General features: G+C 49.9%; 10 protein-coding genes and 1 non-coding gene across 11 annotated transcripts; 6 read left to right on the top strand and 5 right to left on the bottom strand.

Annotated features, from left to right (window-relative positions):
• The first annotated feature begins 200 nt into the window (after positions 1 to 200).
• On the top strand, positions 201 to 274 carry BO80DRAFT_t271. Its single transcript has one exon. It is a non-coding gene; the product is annotated as a tRNA-Val (tRNA).
• Positions 275 to 800: 526 nt separating this feature from the next.
• BO80DRAFT_224193 (uncharacterized protein) lies at positions 801 to 2095 on the bottom strand. Its single transcript, XM_025714418.1, has one exon. The coding sequence runs from the start codon at positions 1979 to 1981 to the stop codon at positions 923 to 925; it is 1059 nt and encodes a 352-aa protein (XP_025570915.1). The 5' UTR covers positions 1982 to 2095; the 3' UTR covers positions 801 to 922.
• A 679-nt stretch (positions 2096 to 2774) lies between these two features.
• BO80DRAFT_458890 (uncharacterized protein) lies at positions 2775 to 3857 on the top strand (the record flags this gene model as incomplete). Its single annotated transcript, XM_025722313.1, has 4 exons — positions 2775 to 2852; positions 2884 to 2921; positions 3104 to 3202; positions 3251 to 3857. The coding sequence occupies 4 exons, from the start codon at positions 2775 to 2777 to the stop codon at positions 3855 to 3857; spliced, it is 822 nt and encodes a 273-aa protein (XP_025570914.1).
• A 249-nt stretch (positions 3858 to 4106) lies between these two features.
• BO80DRAFT_366093 (Zn(II)2Cys6 transcription factor) lies at positions 4107 to 5824 on the bottom strand (the record flags this gene model as incomplete). The annotated part of the gene is made up of 3 exons (XM_025716227.1): positions 4107 to 5033; positions 5094 to 5237; positions 5294 to 5824. Coding segments are annotated over 3 exons (1602 nt in total), but the record flags the coding sequence as incomplete, so codon positions are not given.
• Positions 5825 to 6294: 470 nt separating this feature from the next.
• On the top strand, positions 6295 to 8223 carry BO80DRAFT_496936 (uncharacterized protein; the record flags this gene model as incomplete). The annotated part of the gene is made up of 8 exons (XM_025724049.1): positions 6295 to 6430; positions 6477 to 6528; positions 6578 to 6678; positions 6729 to 6880; positions 6930 to 6995; positions 7061 to 7334; positions 7392 to 8046; positions 8076 to 8223. 8 exons carry the CDS (start codon positions 6295 to 6297, stop codon positions 8221 to 8223), a joined length of 1584 nt encoding a protein of 527 aa, XP_025570912.1.
• A 500-nt stretch (positions 8224 to 8723) lies between these two features.
• BO80DRAFT_429004 (NAD(P)-binding protein) lies at positions 8724 to 10263 on the top strand. Its single transcript, XM_025720373.1, has 5 exons — positions 8724 to 8855; positions 8904 to 9216; positions 9271 to 9378; positions 9430 to 9648; positions 9700 to 10263. Exons 1-5 carry the CDS (start codon positions 8814 to 8816, stop codon positions 9882 to 9884), a joined length of 867 nt encoding a protein of 288 aa, XP_025570911.1. The 5' UTR covers positions 8724 to 8813; the 3' UTR covers positions 9885 to 10263.
• A 5677-nt stretch (positions 10264 to 15940) lies between these two features.
• On the bottom strand, positions 15941 to 17827 carry BO80DRAFT_429003 (acid protease). Its single transcript, XM_025720372.1, has one exon. It carries the CDS (start codon positions 17756 to 17758, stop codon positions 16124 to 16126), a length of 1635 nt encoding a protein of 544 aa, XP_025570910.1. The 5' UTR covers positions 17759 to 17827; the 3' UTR covers positions 15941 to 16123.
• Positions 17828 to 19040: 1213 nt separating this feature from the next.
• On the bottom strand, positions 19041 to 20139 carry BO80DRAFT_458885 (uncharacterized protein; the record flags this gene model as incomplete). The annotated part of the gene is made up of 3 exons (XM_025722312.1): positions 19041 to 19114; positions 19246 to 19898; positions 19967 to 20139. 3 exons carry the CDS (start codon positions 20137 to 20139, stop codon positions 19041 to 19043), a joined length of 900 nt encoding a protein of 299 aa, XP_025570909.1.
• A 362-nt stretch (positions 20140 to 20501) lies between these two features.
• BO80DRAFT_496932 (uncharacterized protein) lies at positions 20502 to 22374 on the bottom strand (the record flags this gene model as incomplete). Its single annotated transcript, XM_025724048.1, has 5 exons — positions 21951 to 22374; positions 21793 to 21882; positions 21262 to 21742; positions 20711 to 21200; positions 20502 to 20672 (listed from the first exon to the last, which is right to left on the bottom strand). The coding sequence occupies exons 1-5, from the start codon at positions 22228 to 22230 to the stop codon at positions 20502 to 20504; spliced, it is 1512 nt and encodes a 503-aa protein (XP_025570908.1). The 5' UTR covers positions 22231 to 22374.
• Positions 22375 to 22633: 259 nt separating this feature from the next.
• Positions 22634 to 23187, top strand: BO80DRAFT_505361 (uncharacterized protein; the record flags this gene model as incomplete). The annotated part of the gene is made up of 2 exons (XM_025724482.1): positions 22634 to 23048; positions 23090 to 23187. Exons 1-2 carry the CDS (start codon positions 22754 to 22756, stop codon positions 23185 to 23187), a joined length of 393 nt encoding a protein of 130 aa, XP_025570907.1. The 5' UTR covers positions 22634 to 22753.
• A 479-nt stretch (positions 23188 to 23666) lies between these two features.
• On the top strand, positions 23667 to 24166 carry BO80DRAFT_458883 (uncharacterized protein; the record flags this gene model as incomplete). Its single annotated transcript, XM_025722311.1, has 3 exons — positions 23667 to 23732; positions 23829 to 23930; positions 23996 to 24166. 3 exons carry the CDS (start codon positions 23667 to 23669, stop codon positions 24164 to 24166), a joined length of 339 nt encoding a protein of 112 aa, XP_025570906.1.
• Positions 24167 to 24416: the final 250 nt, after the last annotated feature.

Here is a 24416-nt window from a genome sequence, read left to right as displayed (position 1 = left end):
AGTCGGCTACTGTCGAAATTATCTAGGATATCAGCAGCCACCATAATCGTCATGTCTTTTGCCCAGCAGCATCGTGGGCCTTGTAACTGGATCCAATCAAGCCGGTAGAATCATCGCAACAGGATAGTCAGGCCATGTTCCAAAACATACATGAATCACTGCTCCATAATCTTTGTCCCATCCGAAACACCAAGCAAGTCGGCTGGATGGTGTAGTTGGTTATCACGTATGCTTCACACGCATAAGGTCCTGGGATCGAGCCCCAGTCTAGTCACTTCTTTTTGCTTCCTTTTTTTATGTTCCCGCCCGCTAGCCGGAATCGCTTCCTAGCAGAAAACTACTCAGAGATCCCGGGGTTGGAAGTATCAATTTTGTCCTTTTCAATAAGATATACGGGATCTTGGTCTCTGTCATGGGCACGGGAATGTTACTATCGACCAACGACGATGGACTTGATCTCTGCCATATCAGCATGCCCTGCAGTGCGACTTACTGGATTGGAGGTAGTATCCACTCCTGAAATATATTTTCGTTAGGCTGATGAGCAATCATCCAGTTGCAGACACACCCACGCATGGTCAACCCTACTCTCACACAACCTATCAAGTATCCCAAAAACCATCTGCGATGTAAAATTCCCCTTCTATTACTCCGAGGGACATGTTTACCCATGAGAGGCTTTCTTCAGCAAAGAAGACCTTCTCTGACGGAACCCTGGGTTACAGCTGTCTTATCTTCTCCGCCGTCTTACCGAAGAAAGGGTCTACTCTGAACTCAAGACGATCAAACGTATCAATTCCCCTCCATCATCATCAAAATACTATAGTAACGTAGCCCCCAAAGCCATCATGTATATTCAACAACCCGCCAAAAAAAAAACAGGATAAATCCCATCCAACATGCATTCTCCCAAGCACATCCCTCAATACGAAATCAAAGTCGTCAACGCCTCCGGCTGCTCTAACAGCAACAACGGCCCCGCAAGCACACTCTCCTTCGTCGGCGCGCCCGTCTCATTCGCAATCGCCAACGCCACGATTCCCGCCCCTTTATCAAAACTGGCCGGGACGGTCGTTTGATTCGTGTGAATATCAAACGGCACACTCACCGTCTGCACCCCATGAAAGAACACCGCATAGTATTCCGTTCCCTCAACGAACTCCGGCTCCCCGTCGAAACTCAACTGCAGGGTTGACTCGGGCTGGCCGGTCGTGGTACTCGTGTTGAAGCTAATAACGGGTAAACCCTGACTTGGGGATGGATAAGCCGGGTTTTCACGAGGACAGCTCCCCTCGACGACGAGCGCGTTGGTCAGGTCGAGGATTTGGTTCGCGTAGGGATACACCGTATCCGAGGGACCGGAGAAGGGAATCACGTTCCAGATATCGATGAGCGACCAGGTATTATGACGGCTCTCGACCTGGCCGATCGCGACGAGCGCGGATCGGGTACTCAGGGTATTGGCCTGACGGACGAGGCCGGTGAGGAAGGCCATGCTGTTGACTTCGATGTAGACCTGCAAGGCGAGGAATGTCTCCAGGTCATTGTTGAAGTCGTATTGATATTTGCAGGGTCCGGGGATGACGGAGGTGTTGGAAATTTCGTCCTGAAAGATGCGGATGTGGCCGGCTTCGTTGTCGCGGATTTGGGCGATTCGGTCGTAGGTGGTGTTGGGGTAGCCGAGGGAGGTGAAGTTCTCTGGGGTGAAGGCTTCCACGCCTTGTTGGTAGAAGTTGTAGATGATCCATTCGGCGCTGAGGAGGTTTTGGAAGAGTTGGTCGTCGGGGCCCGGGGGGCCCGTGGCGGTGGGAGGGATGACTCGGGTGTAGTTGGCTGGGAGGGGGGTTTGTTTGCCGGTGTAGGTTGCGAAGAGGGAGGATTCGCCGGGGATGGGGTTGGGGTTGAGTTGGGATCGGGGCTTGGGTAGGGCTAGAGTGGTCCCCATGAGGGTAAAGGTGAGGATGTTGCTGAGAGACAGCATTTTGCGTGGAGGTGACAGGATATGGAAGTGAGAAGAAACTGATGCTGCAGATGACAAGCTGATAGACTCTGCTTGGTGACAATGCTATTGTTCTAAACAGGCGAGCAATTCATGGGCTTTTATGTCCACCGTGTACCCTCTGTTGTCACCTCACCTTGCTGCGCCTCTGTTCAATTAAGCTTGCACAGGCTCTCTGGCCGCCATCGTTGGGTTCACACACGTCATACATGAGATCCTACCGAATGCGCCATTCCGATGCTGTTCCGGCCTGCACGATCAACATCATCCACGGTCAGTGCCAGGCATCAGTCCTGTTCACGCTAAACCTAATATGGGAATTGAGTAGTAGGTGCGAAACAAATCCCCGATCGGGAGATTATCCGCGATGATCGGGTCAAGGCGGACCCACCACGTGGACTCGGATCTGTCAGAAACCAACCCACATAAGCCTACTGACTGCCCATGGAACTGCTGTTCAAAGGGATCAAATGGGCCTAAGCTTTATTGAAATAAGAGTTTTCGGGGCGGAGGTTGCATCGACCCGAAGGCCAGGCCTGAAGCCTGTATCGTGCACTAACCGAAAGTGGTAATGCGTTTCGTAGATGCTGAGACTTCATGAAGTGGTGAAAGAAAAGCCATCAGGTGGCAGAATTGTATGACAGAGTATCATATATAAGCCGCCGTAAACACGCTGAGATGGTGACCGCTATTCACATTTGTCGATTTCAAGAGCTTCATAAGCCAAAGCTCAGAATCAAACCCTCTTTCTTTGTTGCGCACTCTACAACCCGAAATGACTGTTACAGTCAAAGGTGTTGCGATCGCCGAGCTGGTCGTCTACATACCCACGGCGCTTGTCACCCTCCTCATCGTCCTGCGTCATGGATTCCACAGACAGCTAGGATGGGTCTATCTCTTCATCTTCAGCGGTATCCGGATCGTAGGGGCCGTGATAGAGATTATCAGCGAAGGGCATCCTGACAACTCCAGCGACGTGGAATGGGCGACCATATTGCAATCAGTGGGGTTGTCGCCATTGTTGCTTTCGAGTCTTGGGCTGTTGAAGAGAGTGTATGTCGGATCTCTAACTCAGTCTGAACACACTTTACTCACGCGTGACAGCTTCGATGAAATCTGTCAACATGGGCCATCCGATCCAGGCTCTCGACACAATGTGCTATTGCACGAGTTGAGTTCAGTGAGCGGCATTGCCAGAAAGCTGTAAGCATCCGTATGTAGATGATAAACAGAATCTGACATGCAAACCAGCGTGGGGATATACTCCCAAAAAGCGACTGCCATTTCAGGTCGCAGCAAAGTCGTCCAGCTCCTTCATATTCCGTGCCTGACCGCCTTGATCCTCTCAATCATCGGCGGCACAGACCAAGCCTCGTCAAATCCGTCCGATCAAGCCGGAGGCAAGACTGAAACCCGCGTTGGGATCATCATATTCCTTGCGGTATATATCGTGCTTTGCATACTCTGGATAACGACCATCAAGGATCTGTCCCGGATGGTATCGAGCCAAAAGCGCATCGTTGCTGTGATGCTCATGGCATTGCCCTTGATCGCTTGTCGCCTGTTGTACAGTCTGATCAGCGACTTCAGCCACGACCGTCGATTCTCACTTGTCTCTGGAGATGTCACCATCCGGCTGTGCATGGCCACCATAGAGGAATTTTTGGTAGTGTTGATGTACACCGTGCTTGGGATAATCACCCCTCGATATGATGCCAACGCCCCTTCAAGCCCTCAACAATGGCCACATAGCGCCGAGGACACAGAGTCCCAGGCTGCACCTGGTGGTTCTCGCGGTGCTTGTGATCATCAGAAGTATGCTCATGTGGGACATGAACACAACGGCCTTCCGCGGTGATATTATCCGCAGCATGCTGCCATCGTGGTAGTCGAGATGGTTGACATCGAGCATCAAATTGATGAAACCGATTGAAAGAATCCACCATGTCATCGAGTGTGCACTAGAAGGACGCAACAATAGGAAAATTCATCGTTGTTTCTCGCGATTCAAGGTCATGTGAGAGTGGTTCCATACATAGAATGGCGTTATGGAGTTAATGGAAATCTTCTGGAATCTCCAGATTTGAATGCGTCGGGCTTGTCCCACCTACTCTGCTTCAGCTTCATCAATCGTTCCGCTGTACTCCTGACCACTCACGGCCGGTCTATACCTGGAAGATAACCAAGCTCGTGAATCTACACCGTCTTGCAGCAGTTGCGCCATCGCCAGAGCTTGGCGGATCCCCATGGAATGGCCAATCTTCGCCAGACAATCCGTAATCCATTGCCGACGTTGCTTCGAGGCGTAACCGGAGTTCGCGGCAATCAACAACGGCCACATGATGGTAAAACCGCCCGCCGCTGGAACCCCAAATGGGGAAGATGCGGATGAGAGAAAAGGGGATCCAAATTCGTGATGATTATCCGGAAATGGTGAGCTTTCTGTAGCAGTATTACTAAAGAGTTTGCTCAGGTGACTGTCGTCTACCATCGTACCGAGGTGAAATGGCACGCTGGCACATATATCGTCGACCAATCGGCGCGAGATTTCGCGGCTTTCGCTCACCAATTTGTCCGCTTCTTGGCCGTTGGTATCATCCGAAGACAGCTCTTTGATGCTGCCGGCCGCCTCAACGATCAACTCGCGGAGCACTAACCTAGCAGATCGATAGTTATTCCAAAAGCTGCTCACAGTCAAGTTCCTGTAAGTATGGTGCTGAGCCCCCCAGATAGAGTCAACTGTAGGCTCTCCACGAGCTAGGGCAACGTTGACAGTTTCGTAGTTCCATGAAGCGGGTATGGTGGACATGATCGACATGAACTCTGCATCCAGCTGTAGTGCAGCGCGTAGAATCTCAGCAGGCTGGTTGATTGTTCCATCTTTGATGGCTGCACATAGATTGCCGAGCTGAATAGTTACGCTGCTAAGCCGGTCCACAGTGGCGTCGTCTCCAGAGCGATATGTTGCTGCCTCCATGCTCAGTTGACCAATAATTGGCGAGGTGTACTTTTGTCGATAGATATGACTAAGGATCTAATGTCTGTTATTAACTATCCCCTCTTCGCGCTGATTCATATAGGAGGAAAGACTCACAATCTGAGCGCGTAATTGACTGAATAATTCTAGCCCTTCTGGACGAGTCAATTGCTCTGGGCCCCGAGCTTCAATCAAGGTGGCTGCGCCATCGAGGTGTTTCATCCACCGAGTGAGAAACAGCTCATCACTACATGTCATCAACTGGAATCCAGAGATATTAGTAGAAAACTTATTCTACGTGGAAAGTGTCTACCCACCTCGAACATACCCAGGAGTACGACTGCGGCCAACGTCCCGTCCTTCTTGCACAGGGTCGCGGTACGGAGGGTGCGGCCAGTCTGCGACAACGCCGACATATAATACTTACGAGCGGTAGACATCAACTGGGGGGACATATAAATGTTTGACAAGGCTGCCATGCCGGCCGCTGAGAGAGCATCATTCACTGCCAAGTTCTCCAGATGCTTGATCAAAGTTGACAGATAGGGCATATATGCCCCTCTATTGCCTCGAGAGATGTAATTAGTAAAGATATAGCCCCTGGCCAGTTCTTCCATTGGATGCGAGAGGGTTGACGAAAGTGCCCGTGAGTCAGCATCTAAGAAGCGAGTGCCATTAGTCGGCCTCTTGTGAATAATGGCTTCAGACTCTTTTTGTGCTTGACGCTGCGCCTTGCGGATAACATCTTGACTTTGATCACGGAAATTGTACTCGAGCGCGCTGCGATACCCTGGACACTCGACTTTGGCCCGGATACACTGAGAGCATGATGGTTTCACTTGGTCACACTAGTTACATCCATGCTTAGTCAGTCTGGATTCACGCCCACGACACACTGCGTCCTCGCGGAGTCCAGATATCTTCGATATGCGGAGCAAGAAGCCTCACAAGAAAGACGTGATTATACCTTCAAGCGCCGCGGGCGACAGCGTTCGCAGGCAAGACTTGGTTTCCCGCGGTACACCATCCTCGCGAAGGATGTCAAGTAGGATCCTAAACGACTATACCCGTAAATGGATGATTAGATGTTGGTTCACCGCGTTGATGAGCCTTCTGTCGTCGAATGATGGATGGACTTGGATGGTGGAATGAGAAAGGCCGAGCTGCTATCGGGCAACAAGGCGGACACATCATGTGACTCCCATCTGGCTTCTGCCTATCACAGCGCCCAGTCATGTGATCTTTGCCTTGGTAGTCATGTTCCTTGCGCGATATCGACCATCCATCCTCCATATAATGTAACATCAATGTCGTGACCATGAAGCTTCTTCGTTTATCGTATCTTTGTCGCCGTGCCACTGCCCCGCCAACCACCAAGCTTTATTCTACCAGTTTCGCGGGCATGACGTCCACGGGGGTACCTGCGCTATTTAGATGCCTGGAAGATGGTTCAGGTAAGTTCTCCTTCATAGACCTAGATTGCACTAATCGATAGAATAGAAACACGCATTGAAGCGGACGATCTATACAAATACCAGCGGTACCGATGGCTGTACGTATCTCACCTCAAGCCCGCGCAGATAGCTCCTGACTTGATCCAGGAAGGGAGAATCCAAACGGCTAGAGGCACGATATCGTAAATTCCACCTAGGTAACCTGCTTGGCGCGGCAATCCAAGCAACGAGCCATGAAGGCATACGATGTGAGAGCCACGTGATTGGCGCAGTAACGACTTCTAACCATCATCAACAGGTCTCAAAGTCGTCAAGTGTGTGGAAGGCCAATACAACAAAGCTTTCATCTTGACCATGAGTAATGGCCACGAACTTGTGGCGCGATTGCCGAGCCCCAACGCGGGCCCTGCATTCTATACAACAGCATCGGAAGTAGCAACCCGTCATTTTGTGAGTGTGCTCGTCCGATATCTGCATGGTATCGCTGACAATACGATAGGTCCGCGAGGTCTTAGGAATCCCTGTCCCAAAGACCTATACCTGGTCAGCAGATGCGTCGAATCCGGTTGGGTGTGAGTACATCATCGAGGAAGGGTTACAGGAGCACCTCTCGGCAATATCTGGAATCAGATGTCAATAGCATCGCAACTTGAAATCATCGACCAGGTCGTCGACATGGAGAAGAAACTTGCGTCTGTATCTTTTCCAACTCATGGATGTCTCTACTACACATCCGATCTGAATTTGAGGGACCCTGTAGACGGACTTGATACCATGCTCGACAACACGTTGCTGCCAAACGGGCGACATCACAGCGAGCTGTCCCAATTTACCATAGGACCATCAAACGATCGAAAGCTATGGCAAGGCGAGAGACATTCGATGACACTGGATAGGGGACCATGTAAGTTTCATATGGCTAAAGTCTTTATCCACATCAGCTGAGCTAACCTCAACAAAGGGACCAACGCCGCAGATTTCGCGACTGCCATCGGGACAAACGAACTTGCATGGGCAGAAACCCACGCAGAGCCACGACACAATTTCTACCGCTCAAAAGACCAGCCAGAAAGCCCGGAAGAGTACAGATCGCTTATTCAAAAGTATTTGAAAGTTGCCCCTGATCTCATCCCCAACCAACCAATTAAAGAACACAACAATACGCTCTCCCATCCAGATCTACACCTCGACAATATCTTCATCGACCCGGAAACACACCAGATCAATGGGATTATTGACTGGCAACTGGCTGCCGTAACACCTATATGCCTACAACGGCCTCATCCCCAGATGCTAGAACTCTCGCACAGCCCTCGCACCGATGAACAGAAGGATCGAGAGGAGGAGCTTCTCCATTATTACTACAAATCACGCGAGAGAGCCAAGCTCCCTCAGTCAAAAGCTTTGACAGACCCACACTTGTCCATCAGAATAAACCCCATAACCCTAGTACCCGGGTGTTGGGAGCGAGAGGACACCTTCTCACTACGAGAGGCATTAATAAAACTAGCTGCTTACTGGGACCAAATTTACCCCGACCACATACCATGCCCGATTGATTTTACCGAGGAAGAGCTGACCGCGCATCAATGCGAGAGAGAGACCTTATTGAAGGGGTTTCGACGATTGTTGAGCAGTTGGAAAGGGAAGGACTGATTCCTATTGGGGGAATGGTCCGGCCGGAAGAGTATGATCATGCCAGGATGGTGAGCGACTATTTTAAGAAGGAATTCATGGATTTGGCAGAGGATGAGCAACAAAGAGAGGTACATGCCAAGGTGTGGCCATATTAACATTGAATCAAATATGTATCATATAGCTTGCTAGTGAATATCAGATAACATTTTCGAAAGACACTGTCTCCTCCCTTCTCCTAGTATATTGCCTGTAGCTCGTACATCATGCGAACCCCTTACCCCGAGCTATCAGACTCAGGTTATCAACAATTGTGCGTGATGACGTTGAATATTCAAACAGTAGTTGTGAATGAAGTTGAGGGCACGATTAGCACTTTCTACTAAGATCCTTTCTATTTTTTAGACATTTATTACTGATCATCTCTTGTTACAGAGCCGGTCTACTCACCAAAGAGCAGTAGCAAAGAGGATCCATAGGCAAGTTGCTATGCCACTGTAGATAATCCTATGTGCTGATTCGTCCCAGTGTATTGACAAGAAAGATGTTGTCACATTGATATCTCCACGCCAAGACGAAAAATACACATATGACGTCATATTAGAATTCACGACTTTGCAAGTGCGGGGCAACATCAACTCTCACTGTCAAGACAACGCTCCACAACACACACTCTCCCTATTCACATAAACGCTCTTGCACCTCTCTTTTGCTTACTAGCAATTTTCTACATAAGTAGTTCACCACCATGACAAAAACAATCATCGCAACAGGCATCTCCTCCGGCCTAGTGAGCCCCCATCCATCCCCTCATTTCTTGACTCTAACAAGAATACAGGGCTTCGAAGCAATCAAACAACTGCTCCAGCTGTCCGAGCCCTACAATTTCATTTTGGGGGCACGGGACACGGCCAAGGTCCAGGCTGAATACGATAACCTCAACTATGACACTACCAAGCACACGATCACCATTTACCCACTGGACCTCTTATCCCTGAAAAGTGTCCAGTCATTCGCAGAGAAGGTGCTTTCGAAATTGGGCTCCAAGCAGCTGGCTTATCTCTTTCTCTGCGCGGGTACTTTGGATAATGCAGAAGGCCCTGGGCCGAATGGATCGCAGTGGTGCGAGGGATATGTGGTTAATCATTTGGGTATGTGCAGCGACCTTACTTTAAGGTAAGAACGAAGGGCTGACAATGGAACAGCGCAGCATTATTTGATCCATTTGCTCCGTGATGCGCTGTCGGCCTCGCAGTCGCGGATTGTTGTCGTTTCTTCAGGCGCGATTCGCAATGTTAGGGGACAGGATCCGGGTCAGTTGAATCACTGTCGCTTATACGGCGTATATTAACTTTTATGCCTAGCAACCCTTGACGTAGATCTAAAAGCCCACTCCAAAGCGGGCTATCGAGCAGTGTACAGCGGTTCAAAGTTTGTACAGCTGCTTGGCGCGTTCTACTGGCGCCGTGAATTGCCCTCGTGCAAGGTCATTGCTGTTTCGCCGGGTCTTATTCCTAGTACCAAGCTTGCTACGAACATGGGTCTGACTATGGATATGCCTGATGCTAAGACTATTCCGGAGGGTAAGCTTTTCATCTATCGTTGTGCAGAGAAGCTTTCTAACATTTTTATAGGAGCACAGAATCTTCTGCGCGCATTCTCTGTGAACGACTTCCCGTCTGATCCTGAGCAGATCTTCCTGACCAGTTGGGGCGAGTGGTGGTCAAAGGATGTGTATGCGCTGGCTCTTGATGCTGATCTGCAGAAGAAGTGGTGCTTGAGCAGGGAGGAGATTGAAAAGGCTGAAAAGCTTTCTTGAGGGACCTCGATATTGACTTGAATATAGACATGTGCTAGATAGGCGTATGTTATAGATTGATACCTGGTTCTGAGATGGACCTTCGTATCAAACCCTGGAGTGTAAAGTGGTGTGCTGGAAATACAAGAATTGTTTCGATGTACTTGCGGTTTCAATGTCAGTCCTACCATATGATGGGGTTCGTTCGCTACCAAAGGTGTGTGATAAAACATCCGTGGGCTTGTTCAAATCCATGTTATCTAAACGTATACAATGGTCGTCTTACAATGGGATCGACGGCGTGTTTGGATTGCGAGGGCGTATATGAAAGTTATGGCACGAGAAACGACCAGAATTGGGACACTCGTTCGCGAATTATAGGGCTATGCAATCATACGGTTACTGTGAAGTTGCCACAAGAGAATAATTTAGAATGAAGTACCAGTTAACTATCTCTTTCCCTGTATCTAAGACATATGTTTGAAATTGTTAAAAAAAATCACAAAGGTAGAATAAATGCCCCTCAGGAGTCAAGCATGCTTTTCACAAAGATTCCAAGCATCATGTAACAGTCTTCTCAATCAGCATAGTCTGGTGGCTTGATCTTGCTATGACAACCTGAATTCCACTCTTCCTCCCTTGGAGCCCTTGAATAGCAACTATTCGGGCAACATCTTATCCGTTTGTTACATGTTTCCATCACAGAAAGTATACTAGCTTATGCAAACTACCCAATGCGGAGACGGCTTGGTGGACTATTATGGCCTAAGTCTGCTATCACTTCCCCGTGTCAACACAGGCTGAGTGTACATTGATCTTTAAGATGCGGTGCTATAGACCCAGAACGCTCGCTTGTTGATAGCCAAGCCCAGGCGGCATCAATTGATATTGGAAGGACGGCTAGCTTCAGTGCCCTTTCAACAGGCACCTTCACCATCCTCTGTTCATTTGTCTGCAGATACAGTCTGTCAATGAGAATGCGAAACAGTAAGTCATAGCGTAATGAGATTTAGACGCCTGAGGAAATCTGCTCTTACCCGCAGCGTCTAAGAAAACGCCCTGTCGTGGGGTGTCCACATCCCATTCAATAAAAGGCATGCACATTTTATGCCCCCAGCTGCAACTGCGTTAAGGTAACTGACACCGACCCCATTCATATCCGCGGTGGCTATCACAAATGGGCACTCTCCATGCCTTTCCTGGATAAAACCCGAAACCATCCGTTTCTTCGTCGCCCCATCCTCTGTGGACTGAACCAAAGATTTCAGCAACACAACAATCACTAGAGGACGACAAAATATAGTCCAGGTGCGGCAATCCACATCTACCTGTCTGGAGATAGCACTATGCCGCACTAGACCGTCTTGCTCTGACGCATTGGACTGGACTCTATCTTGATAGGTCTCGTTCGGCGATGGTAACGCTGCGGCTGAGCACAAACATGAGTCTTTCCGTGTTGTCCAACTCCACGTATGGACATGCTCAAATATACTCCCAAACGCCCTTCGTGTTTTTCCAATACTTGATCGGCAATCAGGAGGACCGTTTTCAAGCTGAACTGGTCGCCACAGTAGTGAAACAGGTCGAGGAGATTGGGTCCGAGAAGAGGCAATGCCAGGATGGCGTACTCGTCTAATTGTTCGGAGAAGAAGAGGACTTGGAGCATGCCGGTGCTTCTTCGCTGCGTGGGGCGTATCTAGACGATCTGGCGTTGACAGCATGGTTGTGCTATAACCCCTGGCGGGCACAGGCAAGCATTTACCAGCTGCCAAAAAGGAAGAACGGAAAAAGTGGTGGGAATCGCACGTATTGCCTGCATCGAGTCAAGCAAGACATCCGCTAGTACCCTGTCTCAATCACCGAACTCAGCCTTCTTCTAGGCCTTCCAATTTACATCTTCAATCAAATGATCCGCAGTGTATATATTCATTCTTGTTCTTACAGACCTCGTGAACTGGACTGTGTATAATTTTCTGCTCCAAGATTCGTATGCCGCTAGCACTTCACGCTGAATTGATTAGCTCAGTCATATTCTCGATAGTATTTGCTCACTCCTCGTGGTCTTGTAGGTACGTCGCGAAGCGGACTGGATGTCTTCCCCGAGGCTCTGTTGCTTAAGATTTCGGGTGAGTACCATCTTCGCTATAGCCAGCCCTGTGTAACACCGTGAGACAAGGGGAATATCTTCCGCCTTGATCTGGTCTTCATTCCGTCTGAAGCTCCTGCCATCCGGTTACTCCTAATACAGCGGAGCTCCCAGTACTCAGGTCTATGCCACCACGACCACCAGCGTCTCTTCACTTTGCCGAGATCCTCCAGAGTTGAGATTATTCCACTTATTGTACCCCAGAGAGGTTGTTCCATCGTATGAAAGCCTAGCAGCTGAGACCACGTGTCCCACTGCAACCCGTGCCTCGTCCATCTCCTATTTTCGACTGGTCTATATGCCATTCAACTCGACTCCTCTCAATTTCAGCCTTCTTCTTTTCTTCCCAATGACCCTATCATGTGAGTCCATTCGCCTGATACGCTATTCGCCGCATGTATTCCAGAGATCCAATTCTCCCTCGAGCATAATCGCAGATTCACAATCGTGGAATCAAACCAAAATACCAAGACAACCAATACATGATTCGGTTGAGCTGCTAACAGGGCCCAAGGTACTCCCCACGGCCATCACAATGATCAAGACATCGATAGGTCCAATCCCAACCACCGCCCACGAACCCGACTCAGCCCATCAAACTCTCGTATGCCCTGTTGTCGCGACGTGTTTAGACCAGAGCTCACACCTCACAATGAGAGGTTGGATTGGTAGTATATAGTGGGTGAGCCATTCGCGACCATGGTACCATGGGTTTGTGTCGACCTTCGAATAATTCCTAGCCATTTAACACCATCAGACCAGAACGAGCCGCTAAATTTCACGGCAATTAGCGGTGTATTTCCAGACCAGCAACATCTGGATAACCCAAGACCGGTCCCTAATAACCTGCAGGAAAGCCCACCTCTATCAGACAGGATGGTCTGTGGTGCAGAGGGGAGACTTGAGATTGATGTTCCGAGCTTGATAATTTGTTATACTTGTTTGGGATTGCTGCACTCTCGTTGCTGGGATTCACAGAAGCCGCTGAGATCGATCTAGCCAGATGGCCCGGATGGATGTGCATCTAGTATATAGAGATTGTGTAGTCCATCATCTTGGATGATGAAGGTTCATGCCCAGGACTGGATTCACTGAGTTGGTGATGGTGAATGGTTGGATGACTTGCTAATGTGCTTGGTTGGGACCTTTATATAGGCAACAATATGTGCCTGACCCTCGCATGGTTCCTGCAAATGGCATGCAGAATCCGCTGCCATTATCCAAGGTATCGGTGTTTTCCATTTTATTCCCTAGAATAGTGTTCACTACGAGCAATTAAGTCCGGATCTATCACCAGGGAGAAGCCCTGATCACTTACAGAAGTCACTTCGATATTCACACTAGCCTTCCTCTTCCAAGCCGGCCCACTTTTTCAGTAGTCCATCCCTCCTCTATTTCTCCTCTACTACCATCCCAAATACAGTCACCTCATCCTGAAAACCCCTACGTTTATTTTTCCTTCGTTGCAAGTCCCGCCTCCTACCATATCACCGTTATTCATGATCAGATTCCACATATAGTTGAAAGGTACCCAACACACTTCATCCCCACACCGAGCAACCCACAGAAGACTAATATCCAAAATCCCCCCTGCATTCATTCCAAGGCAAGCAGACATTACCAAAATGCGAGTCAGTCAGTGCAAAAATGGGTAACTGAAACCCTAATTAAATGAGTGTGGATGTTATACACCGACGACAACCCCCGGGTGATACAATAACCACAAAGCCATAGACCCTATAGCTACTGAACCCATCCCTACTAACCCCATTCCACAACAATCAACAGAGATGAAATCCTATTCCACGGGTGTCGCTACCACGATACACAAAGAAGAATATCTTCTCCATCAGCTGCAGATATGTGAAAGCCCTAGGGCTGACCCACTTGTCCGCCATCATCACAATGAGATGAACAATTGGCTGGAATATCCCTCATTGCTAACCTTGACGTGACTTGATATCTCGGATCAGAGTTACTGCCCTCTTCATCGCTGCTCGGAGGCTGGATGAATGCCATTAGATAGAAAACCCCATGGCTGGACCCGCTACCCAGATTTGGCATCCAGCATCAAGGCTAAGATGGGGCATGATCAACCGGATCATCGTGCGGATGCTGCGGTGGGTGTTGGTAAGGCATGGGAAACGAGTCTGTTCAGATCCATATCAATTTCTGATATACGGATCCAACCGAGGATATAAACACTATGCCTTGTCAAAGCTGGCCCAGCACTGCAAGGGATACAATAACCCAAAGAACTACTACCGCGGCATACTGTCTATCAGACATAACGATAATTGCCTGACGTATTCTCCAGTATCTAGCCCTATACCAACATCAACACATTCAGTCCTGCCATTCAAAGGGGGCCACTGACATATCCACTTGATTTGATAGATACTTTGAAACCAATGCTAGAGGGCCGTCCCAACAACCCAAAACGAGATAGAACTCCGACTATGTCCAACACCGTGCTATAACCGCCAGGACAACCCTCTCTCACACACGCAGCTACGAAGCTAGCCACTAACTGGTATACTCTAAGTTGATCAATTCCTTACGAGTAAACCTAGGTACTAAATGCAGTGCATTGCAAAGAAGATATGAAAATCCAGTCGACGCGGTCATCTAGATATATCTATCTTGTGGATCATGGCCATTCTTCCGTTCCTGGTTGGACTGGATAAAGCCCGCGAATATAGTGTGTCGGACCCAGTTCAATATATCTCCCAGGAAGTAGCATCTTTTATTCTGGGTCTCCGGAATTGATGCAGCTCGGGTAGTTCGTCGGGTACTATCTGATCAAATGGTCGAATACAATCCTGACGGGTTTATACTCAGAACAAGACGCTTTTGCTCCGTGGTATCTGGTACTTTCAATACCTTCATACGCATCATTATTCAACAACCAGCCAATCCTCATCAGTGTCGAAACCCAGCCGATCTATACACCAGAGGAAAACGGATGAAGGGTATTGTATCTTGCACCTGCAGCTTTGTCCCCCTGTCTAGATGAAGAAATCATTGACCAGGGTAATCAGCATAAACTTAAGAAGAACCGGAAACGGGGTACTTTGATTCCGATTATCAGATTACTCTTTTTCCAGCCCTTAGAGTAATAACGAATCTCAGGCTCGACGGGTGTCGATATCATTACAAAGATGATCAAAGAGAATGGGAGCATGGTTAACTATTTTAGGACTGATGGATGAGTATCGGAAGATACAATGGGAGATTCTTGACTTGTTTGAGATTGTCTTTGTTCTGTTAGATTATTCCAAGGTAGCTGTCTGGAAAAGTACAAGTTATCGTCGTGATTTGACAGCCTTTGTGGAATCAGTTCATATTCAACTCGAAAAAAGGATGAATCTGCCATGGGTCGCGATCTGGAGAATACCTCATATCAGGGACAGTCCCGGAGATTATAATTAAGATAGGGCTGATCATCGATAGAATGATGGTTTCAGCAACTGAACAGCTAACTGGGTCTATGAGATCAAAGAGAGATATCATTCTGTATTCAAGACATATGCAACAAGGTTTCTAGACACTTAGTTTCCTACTGTACCTAGTAAACTCCTCGAGTGACCTATAAGGGCGGTAAGAAGGCAGAGGATCAAAAGAATTGATCAACGTTGAAAGTTAGGTTCATTTGATTGAAGGCTCAGTAGTTGGATAAGCCTTTTCGAGCGTCGGTAACTGGTCTAAAACAAGAGATGAAGTCCAATCAAGATGTCCTATAAATCAAACAATATAGGAATACTTTGAAGTGGGGCACCAGATTGTTGATTATTGCACCGATCGGGTCTAGATTCAGCATCCGGCCAATGGGATGCACTACGGGGATCTCCGGGTGCAGTCAAGAAAAGAACAAGAAATCTGGAGAATCAAGCTATCTTGGCTGCAGATTCGGAAGTAGGCAAAGCAAACCCACAACATACATATCTGCAACGGCATATTTGCTTCCAGTTGACTGCAAAAATAAATTAAGAATGTAAAATAAATTCTTATGCGGTCCAGTTATTCCAATCCTCACATGACCATCGCATTCCATGAAGATATCAGTGCCACCCATATTAACCAATATATCATGATATCAGAACGGAAAATCTCATCAATCCAGCTCGTACCGCTCTACCTCGGCCGACGCCATCATCTCCTGTGGCTGCGTATGCCGCTTCGTATCCAATTCCTTCGCCGCTTCGCTATGTTGTCCGCCCGGGAGCTCTGCAAACCCGCGATACACCGTCTTTCCATCATCGGTAGCAGCCTGACCGGCGCGACGTCGACGGAGAAGAATCGCGCCCCAGACCCCCGCAGCAATGACAATCGCTCCACCTACGCCTACCCCAACACCGATGCCCACCTTGGCTCCGGAAGACAGGCCACTATGAGAACTAGTCGAGTTGGAGCCTTCAACACCCCAGTACTGGGCCCAGCTCTCTTCCCAGGTGTAGTTGGATCCGGAAATTGTACTGTCGCTTAGGGTGATGGTGGTAATGTCAGCAGCGGCATGATCGGGCCCTGGTGCTTGTCCGAGGAACCACGTCCCTGTGTTGTTCCCGTTGAACCAGTTGACCCCGACAAAGGCGGACTGGAGAAAAGCGCGACCAAACACTGGGGTGGAGTCGGAGAGGAAGCAGGGGAAGTAGGTCGTGTTTTGGTCGACGAGCGGTTCTTGCAGGGTCAAATTCAGCAGGGAGAAGGGGACCTTGATGGTGAAGTTCTGGTTGTTCACACCATCCTTGTTGAAGATGAAGGAGAGATACGCCGCGGAGGAGGTAATATTCAAGTAGTCGCTGCTGGTCGTGTCCCAGAAATACAGCCCCAAGCTGGAATTGAACGAGATCGGGAGCGACGCGGTAATGGCATCGCACGTCGACTGCGGCAAATACATGTAGGGTTTGGTCGGATCAATCTGAACCGTCTTGGCCAGCACCGACCCACTGCTCTGCTGAAACAAACCACTCTCGTTGGTGAAGCTGAACGGAGAGGCACCCGCAGCCACCCCGATGCCAATGTCCTTCAACTCGATCTCCAGGGTGCCACTCGACGCGGAATTCAAATCCACAGTCTGGGCACTCACATCCCCCAAGACCCGGCTCTTATCATAACCCCCCAAGACCATCGAGCCCGCGACCGCAGGACTCACGGACCCAATGTGCATGCCATACGAGTAGGACGGAATGTCGTCATTCGAGTAGAGCCACCCGGCCAGCAAGTTGAGGGTGGTGGTGTTGGAGACCTCATTGCTCAAGTATGGAGCCCCCACGGCGAGATTGCCGACCGAGACGGGATAAGCTTTGCCGTTGGGATAGGTCTGGTAGGTCTGGTAGATGGCCTCGAAGCTGACATTGGGGACCGTCGCCGAGCCCAGTGTGACCTCGTCGCCGAGCACGGCTTCGACGGCGCCGCCTTCCACGCTCCAGTAGACGGTTTCCCACGCGCTGGGGGTGGTGGTGTAGGCGGTGGTGGACTCGTTCTGGTTGAACGTGCCGGCCTGAGCGGCGTAACAGGTGGAGGAGAGGGTTTTGTTCGTGCACAAGGTGTCCATCAAGATGATACTGGCATAGTTGGCTCCGGGGTACAGCGCGACGGTCTGTTGGGCGCTGCCAATCGCAATGGATACGGCCTGCCATGGGCCGTCGGGCCCGTAGGACTGGGCCGACCAGTCCATGACATACGGCGTGGCAGCATGGGAGACTCCCACCAGTGCTCCCAACAGGGGGAGAATGAGTAGGTGCATCATACCATCCAGCGTTTCGTAGGCATTGAACCGTTGTGAGGTGAAAGAAAGGAGGCGGAGAAAGAAGATGGATGCTGACGGATAATGAAACCAACTCGGCGGGCGGACGCAAGGTGTAATTGCAACTGGCACGGTGCGTGTTGGGCCCCGCTGACATGCAGTAGTGGCGTCCAAAGGGGCAAGCGGCGTGTCCATCGATGGGATCGGCCCCTGGAAGACTCTGCAGAGTTCAGCTGGCCGGCAGCTCGGACCCAGAGCGGGATAATCTGACAGCGCACTGCCTGTTGACCTGGCCTTCCTGAGGGATCTGTTAGACTTGGAATTAGGGGAATCTAATGATCTCGCCAACCGAGACGCTCCCAGACACCCTCAGATTGGCCGATGGAGTGCCGAGCAGGGTGGGGCCAAATTGCCTCGGAAGCAGAGCGGGTTCCACGGGCCAGTAGGAAATAAGCATCCCTTGGCCCCCACCTTGAGCCCCGTGGCTGCCTTACTTTATTCTTCAGTTCCCCAGGCCTTCCATCCATATCCTCACTTTCATACGACTCTTTCAGATGTTCAGATGTTCAGCCAGAATGCCTTCAGACACCAGACAACATTTCCACGATTCTTTAGCATAGAGCATCCACACGGTCAGCTCCAACCCCAACAAATGGTAGACGCACGGCTGCGGTGGGACGCCTGACAGCAGCCCCCTTACCCCATCGGGCCTAATCAAACCTTGAGCGAGTAAGCAGAAAAGGTCGATAGTTAGGTCATCGCGGTCATATCCTAAGGCGGTATCTCGGGCGCAAGTTCCTCTTTCGGCTCGCTGCCTCCACTGCATCTGTCCGGGTCTCCATCCCCGAGGATACTGGCCCGCCATAGGCCCAGATCGACGATCAGGCCGTCTCGCCGGATGTCGATCTATCACAGGGAAGTGTCTAGACCGGCAAGCGTTGAGTGATAGATTGGGTGCCATTTCTACCAGATGTTGGGGTAGTGGGATGGTTTACTGTGTTTGGGAGACTGGTTTGATTTTTTCCACATGGTCTGTGTGTGGGTTTAGGTGCCGAGGCGGAGTTCTTTGATAATAAGCTATTGATCTATTTTGCTAACTGTGGTATCTTTAATGTTCCAATGTTTATGCCTCTCATATTCCGCCTTATCTCATCCCGCAGCTCAGATTCATTGTACTGTGGTGGATATGCATTTGTCATGGCGAGATAGCACCACAGTAACCTAATCACGATTGACACAATCCACCCAGAACGTCATCATTCATTCGGTAGAAATTTAAAGCATGTTACCCTTGAAAAAGGAAAACGGACAGGCCCACGATGTCTCGTTTTGGGCATTGCAGTGGGAAGATGTCCGTGCCTATACGGCTTTACGACTATTGTATGGTATAGATTCCTGCACTCCCCGACAGACCACAATGCTACAGGATCAAGACATCTAGTATATCTCCCACCCCCGGGCTTACGGACAATACTCTACATCCCCCTCACTCCCCGTCCACTCGAAATGCACCACATCCAACTCCGCCCTCGTCATCCCAACCGAGGGCCCCTCCTCCCCGAGCGTCCCAAACTCCTCCAACGCCGCTACCAATTCCTCATATCCTCGTCTATCATCCCCAGATCCATATTTACATTTCCCATACCGCGTCACCTCCCGAATCTGCCCACTCACCTCACACACCTTGTGATGCGAGCTCATCACCGCCCAGTTACAAAACGCCATCACGACCACCGCGCATGTGGTATTCATCTGCACTGTCACGCTCACAGTCTTTAGACAGTCACATACCATTCGATCTAGATACTTACATAGGTTGCCCCTCCCCCCGCGTAAGACCACATTCTCTCGCTGTTTCCGTGAACCATCACTCCGCAAATCCACCAGATCATGAATCAGCGTACAGGCAATACTCAACACCGTATACTCCGCCTCATTGATCTGCTCCCCCGTCCAGACCTGCGCAGCCGCAACCGCAAAGAATAACCCCAGGTCGATGTATCGATGGGCAGTGAGATCGGTCATGCGACTCCCGTAGATCCCATCCGGGAGACGGAGTCTGACATGGTCACGATAATACCCCAACACCCGGAAGTGAAGCATCGAGGCCATCATGTTGTTGCCCAGGAGGAGAATAGACCCGCTAGAACGCAGAGTTTGAGGAAGGAGACGGCCGCGGCGCCGGTTTGTTGGAGGAGATGCAGCGTGGACGGGTCCGCGACCTCGCAGTAATCGGCGATTAGGATGTCGTTTCCGGCGTCGGCGATGGCGCGGATGAGGCCGTCGTGGGTCGGGGAGCTGGGAATGGCGGCGGAGACGAAGTAGTGTTTGGCGTCGATGCAGAATTGGATGGTTTCGGTGGTGGGGTAGAGTTGTTGGTGCATGGAGGGGTGAGTGTCGCTGTGGGGGTTGGGACGGCGGTCTGTAGGGCTGCAATGGTCTTGTGGATTGCGATGCAGTTGGACTGGTTGGCGATCGAGGGGATGCCCGTTGTGTCTGCTGAGACTGGGTATAGACCGGCGCAGGTGCAGATGGAATTGGGACTGTAGGTCCCTGATGCGAGGTCTGTCTCGGTGCAGGTGTGAGCATCTCTCCCACCGAGGGAGACCTGTTAGAGATTGGTGATAATGATCAACCCACCAGGTGTGGACCGACATTATCTAGGAGGTATGCCACCAAACTAGCCGAGTCGGGTGGGCACATGAATGATACCTTGAATGACTCTGGGAAACAGGACCAACATTGCTCATATAAAAAGCCAGTCACCCTCGATCTGGCCAATATTGAAAATCCATCGAAATGAGCATATTGTGCCGCATTCGTCCTGCTTCCAGAACTGTCGTAAAAGATTTGCCGCATTGACCACATTGATGCACTTGGTCTCAAACCAGAATCTCTCAAGGTAGTTGATCACAGACTGTCGTTGAGTCTCCCCCGCGATTCCAAGCCCGCGACAAACATGGGCCAGAGTATACATTTGAACAGTGCATCGTCGCTTTTCAGTGCGTCAATAGTATCAATCAATTCATGAAGTACATCTTCTAGGGAAGTGGTACTTCCGGTTAGTGCATCAAGGACTCGTGTGCCGTAGATCAAAGACCCGAGTTTGTATGATTGCGCCAACTTGCCAAGCATCACAGATCGTATTGATGACTGATCGGGATGAGGTAAACCGGCTGCCCAGGCATAGCCATCAAAGTTCCGCGTAGACTCGAGCGCAATTCTTACTTTCTCAGCGTCGGGATACATTTCAGCATTTTCAATGGACTTTGAACTCGCCATGACATCTCTAGAAGTTGAGAATAACCGCAGGGCGTCTAGCAAATCATCAGGACATCCGAGATACGCCTTGTCGACTCTCATTTGAAGCGGCTTGACTGACTGCGGCAGAGTCGTCCTGGATAATAGTCTCGGACGCGTGCAGGTTGCTCCAAGGGTGTCAATTCTGTGGTTGTACATCTCTCGTCAGTAAGTTGTTCCGAAAGGATCTTCTCTGCCAGACATACAGATACATCTGTCTGACAATGAAGTCACGCAGTTCCTGGACAGTAGCTTCCATGCCGTGCTGGGCTGTATGTGGTCCCTCGGATTGGGAAATCGAGTTGATTAAACTTTTGATACCTTCCAGATGAAAGTTCCAGTTATCGCTTCCTGATTCCAAGAGATCCAGAAAGATCAGAAGGAATGCGCTCGCAACCGTGAGATCTCGCCGGCATAGTCTCGCATCATTCACCGCGCGTGAGAGTCCTTGTATGGCCTGGTACTTGTAGTGAAGAGCACTGTGATGAGCGTCGGCAGACTCAGCCCCAACATATGTTGCACCGTCCGAGCTATAGAACCGTCGGGCAGTGTTTGCCATGTGCTGTGCTGAAAGTGCCACAACCGACATCAACAGAACCGGCTCTTCTAGGGCAGCAGGTATCAATTTTCGCAAAGGGTTTCTGTTGCTATCGTACATAATAAACAACTTGCACACGCATTTGCTATCTGCTGCCGTCAGCATGGACCAGTCCTTATGAATTGTACCTGATACCCACAATAATACAAGTAATATCTCGAGGTTTTATCTAGCCTGTTTATGGAAGGGTCATCTAGACCGGACGGTATGCCGAGGACATCGAACGGACCTGCATCATGCGCATCCCTTAGTAATCCCAGAAGCCCAATAACCACTATGAATAAGAGTCAACATTACCTTCGTGATTATCAGTCCCCGTTTCGTCTGCACGAGTCAATGTTGCAGTAAGGATATTCCCATTGCTGCCCAACGGCGACTTGTCCGTTGCCGTCGAAGACACCAAAGTAATCTTGGCTGAAGCGGGTTTCGGCTTCCCCCGAAAAGCTGAACCCTCGACCCATCTGAGGGGTCTTTTTTGGAAGCACTCTAGCCCAGCCTTTGTGCATTTGCTGCAAGGCGGCTGAGACATGTCACATTCAACGCGCCTCCGGCGGCAAGTGTAACAAGAGCGGGACATGAGGCTGCTCAGGGGATGGCTCGGTCTAGATTAGGACTATTGGGGCTGGCTTCCAGCCAAGACTTAGTTCCTAGCACTGGGAATGTTGAAACAATCTTCAGCAGGCGAACATGGTTCATGCTTTGGCTCCCACATATCTCGAAGTTGAGACGTGCAATGGAAGAGGCCATGCGGGGGTGGGGAACCCAGGCAGTCAATCAGCGAGTCATGTGATCAGACTTGCTGCTGTCCGAAACAGGCATGACCCTGGAGCCACGTGATCAAGCTCCATCAGCAGCCGAACCTGCAGTTGAATTCACCAATCAGAGCACCCTCTGTTTCAGCAACCGCCAATTGAATTTGCTCGGCTGACGCGATGGTGTCGCCCCGCATTGTCTATCATCAGAAGCTCTCTAGTCAGCATCTACTCTGCTTCAAATACAAGCCGCTAAAAGATCCATCTATAAAGATAATACCAGGCACTACGCTAAAACTCGGTGAGCAGCAGACTAGTAAATAGGGCGAAGCCGACCTTGACAGGAACATGGTGCGCCACGAGCACGATGAAGGCCACTGGGCCGTTGCAGTCGGCCACGATCAAGCTTCCGGTTACTTCATCAGCGTTTATGACCGCCGTCTGGAGATTGAGGACAGTACTGGCGATGACTTTGAGCGTCTGGCCTACAGTATCGCCCCTGACGGAACCGGTTGTTATCTCAACGCTTATACTGGAAGCTTCGGAATGGGCCAAAAAGTCAGTTTGAAGACGATGGAGCGGTTGTGGAGGATGTATGGGGCGCCGAAGAACGATATGGACTTGCTTCGTCATAACCTTCCGAGTGCGTAACCCGGTGGATGGAATATGTGCGCCATACTACAGCCCAGCTCATGATGGTCTCTCGAGATCGAACAACATCTAGTATAGTGGTCAATTTGTTCCCTCCGGGGCCGAATAACCAACTCGTTCAGTTTCTCTAATTCAGGCCCAAGCTCAGTGACACACACTTGTCAGTGCAAAATTAAAGTTTCTATAACCATACTCTGGGCCAGATACTTGCCACGAACACAGGGGTAAAGGAACTCGTTATGTCGTGATACACTATACAATTCACGCCTAGCATATCTCGACATATTTGTTCGGTCAAGCCCATTGCAACCAGAGCATAGCGTTCACTTGTTGCCTGGCCTATCTGAAAGCCACAGGATGTGAATTCACACCAAGGAATGCAAAGTTACTGTGACTAGCTTTCCCGACGATGCGATGCGATGGTTAGCCTACATGGGTTTACCTGTGCTTGGAAGCACAGGGTTGCTCGCCCTGGTCCATACTCAGCAACTGTGCTGGTAACAACAAGTCGCTTGCTTTTCTCCATTTGAGCAATTGGTTGTCTGGACATCGTGCAATTCTCTCCCCTCCTCTCAATTTTTTTTTTTTTTTTTTTTTTCTGTCTGCAGTAATGTCCCTAGCAGATTTGAAGCTCCACGGCCTCTACGTCGTCCTGCACATCAGGAATGATCCGCCAGTCCCCAATGACTTCCATTGGTGATTTTACTTCCACAAATATCCCAAGGATGGTGGTACGAAGTACCATGTACGGGAAGAAGGCAGTGGTGGCTAGATTGCGGACCATGGACCTACGGCTGGAGTCATGAAATCGGTCCTCCTCGTCGGTTTATTCAGAATAGCCGATGTTCCAGCGAGATGTGAAACCCTCCTGGATGTGACGATGCGGACTTATGACAACCGCCTGAACATACCAGGATTAGGTGCTCCGCTTGGGTCCAGTGGACCCTGGCCCTGCTACGAAAGGGAACCGATAGGGAGAAGATCCTCAAGTGTGACGATCTGGAAGCTCTCGTGACGGAGATCAAGGCGTGGGGAAACTCCCACGCCATGAATGCAGCAGGCAATCTTCAACCAAGGCCAGTGGCAGCTTCAGCATTGTGCGAACTGTAAATGGTTCGCTATTGCTCCAATAGTCCCCGGACTTGGATCGTTGCTGACCACTTGATGCTTACAGCAGAAACCTCATAATGCGTGGGCCATGCTGCTTTACCTCTTCTAGTTCGATTATTTGCAGTTAGATCGACTGCTACTGATGTTTGTGTTGTTTGCTTGAGGGCGGCTTGGGAACTGCTACAGCCCCTCTCCTTCCTCACTACAACACCCACGATGGAATCAATCACTCAATCATCTCGTTTTGTCA

The sequence above is a fragment of the Aspergillus ibericus genome, assembly GCF_003184845.1.
Source record: "Aspergillus ibericus CBS 121593 unplaced genomic scaffold BO80scaffold_55, whole genome shotgun sequence".
NCBI lineage: Eukaryota > Fungi > Ascomycota > Eurotiomycetes > Eurotiales > Aspergillaceae > Aspergillus > Aspergillus ibericus.
The sequence above is the reverse complement of the archived record's forward strand: the minus strand, read 5'-3'. Positions and strand labels throughout refer to the sequence as shown.

Excerpts from the sequence above, each read along its gene's own strand:
- BO80DRAFT_224193 (XM_025714418.1), bottom strand. The coding sequence starts at position 1,981 with ATGCTGTCTCTCAGCAACATCCTCACCTTTACCCTCATGGGGACCACT.
- BO80DRAFT_429004 (XM_025720373.1), top strand. The coding sequence starts at position 8,814 with ATGACAAAAACAATCATCGCAACAGGCATCTCCTCCGGCCTA. Across the intron at positions 8,856-8,903 it reads CAGGCATCTCCTCCGGCCTA|GGCTTCGAAGCAATCAAACA; the intron begins GTGAGCCCCCAT and ends ACAAGAATACAG. Across the intron at positions 9,217-9,270 it reads ATATGTGGTTAATCATTTGG|CGCAGCATTATTTGATCCAT; the intron begins GTATGTGCAGCG and ends ACAATGGAACAG.
- BO80DRAFT_429003 (XM_025720372.1), bottom strand. The coding sequence starts at position 17,758 with ATGATGCACCTACTCATTCTCCCCCTGTTGGGAGCACTGGTGGGAGTC.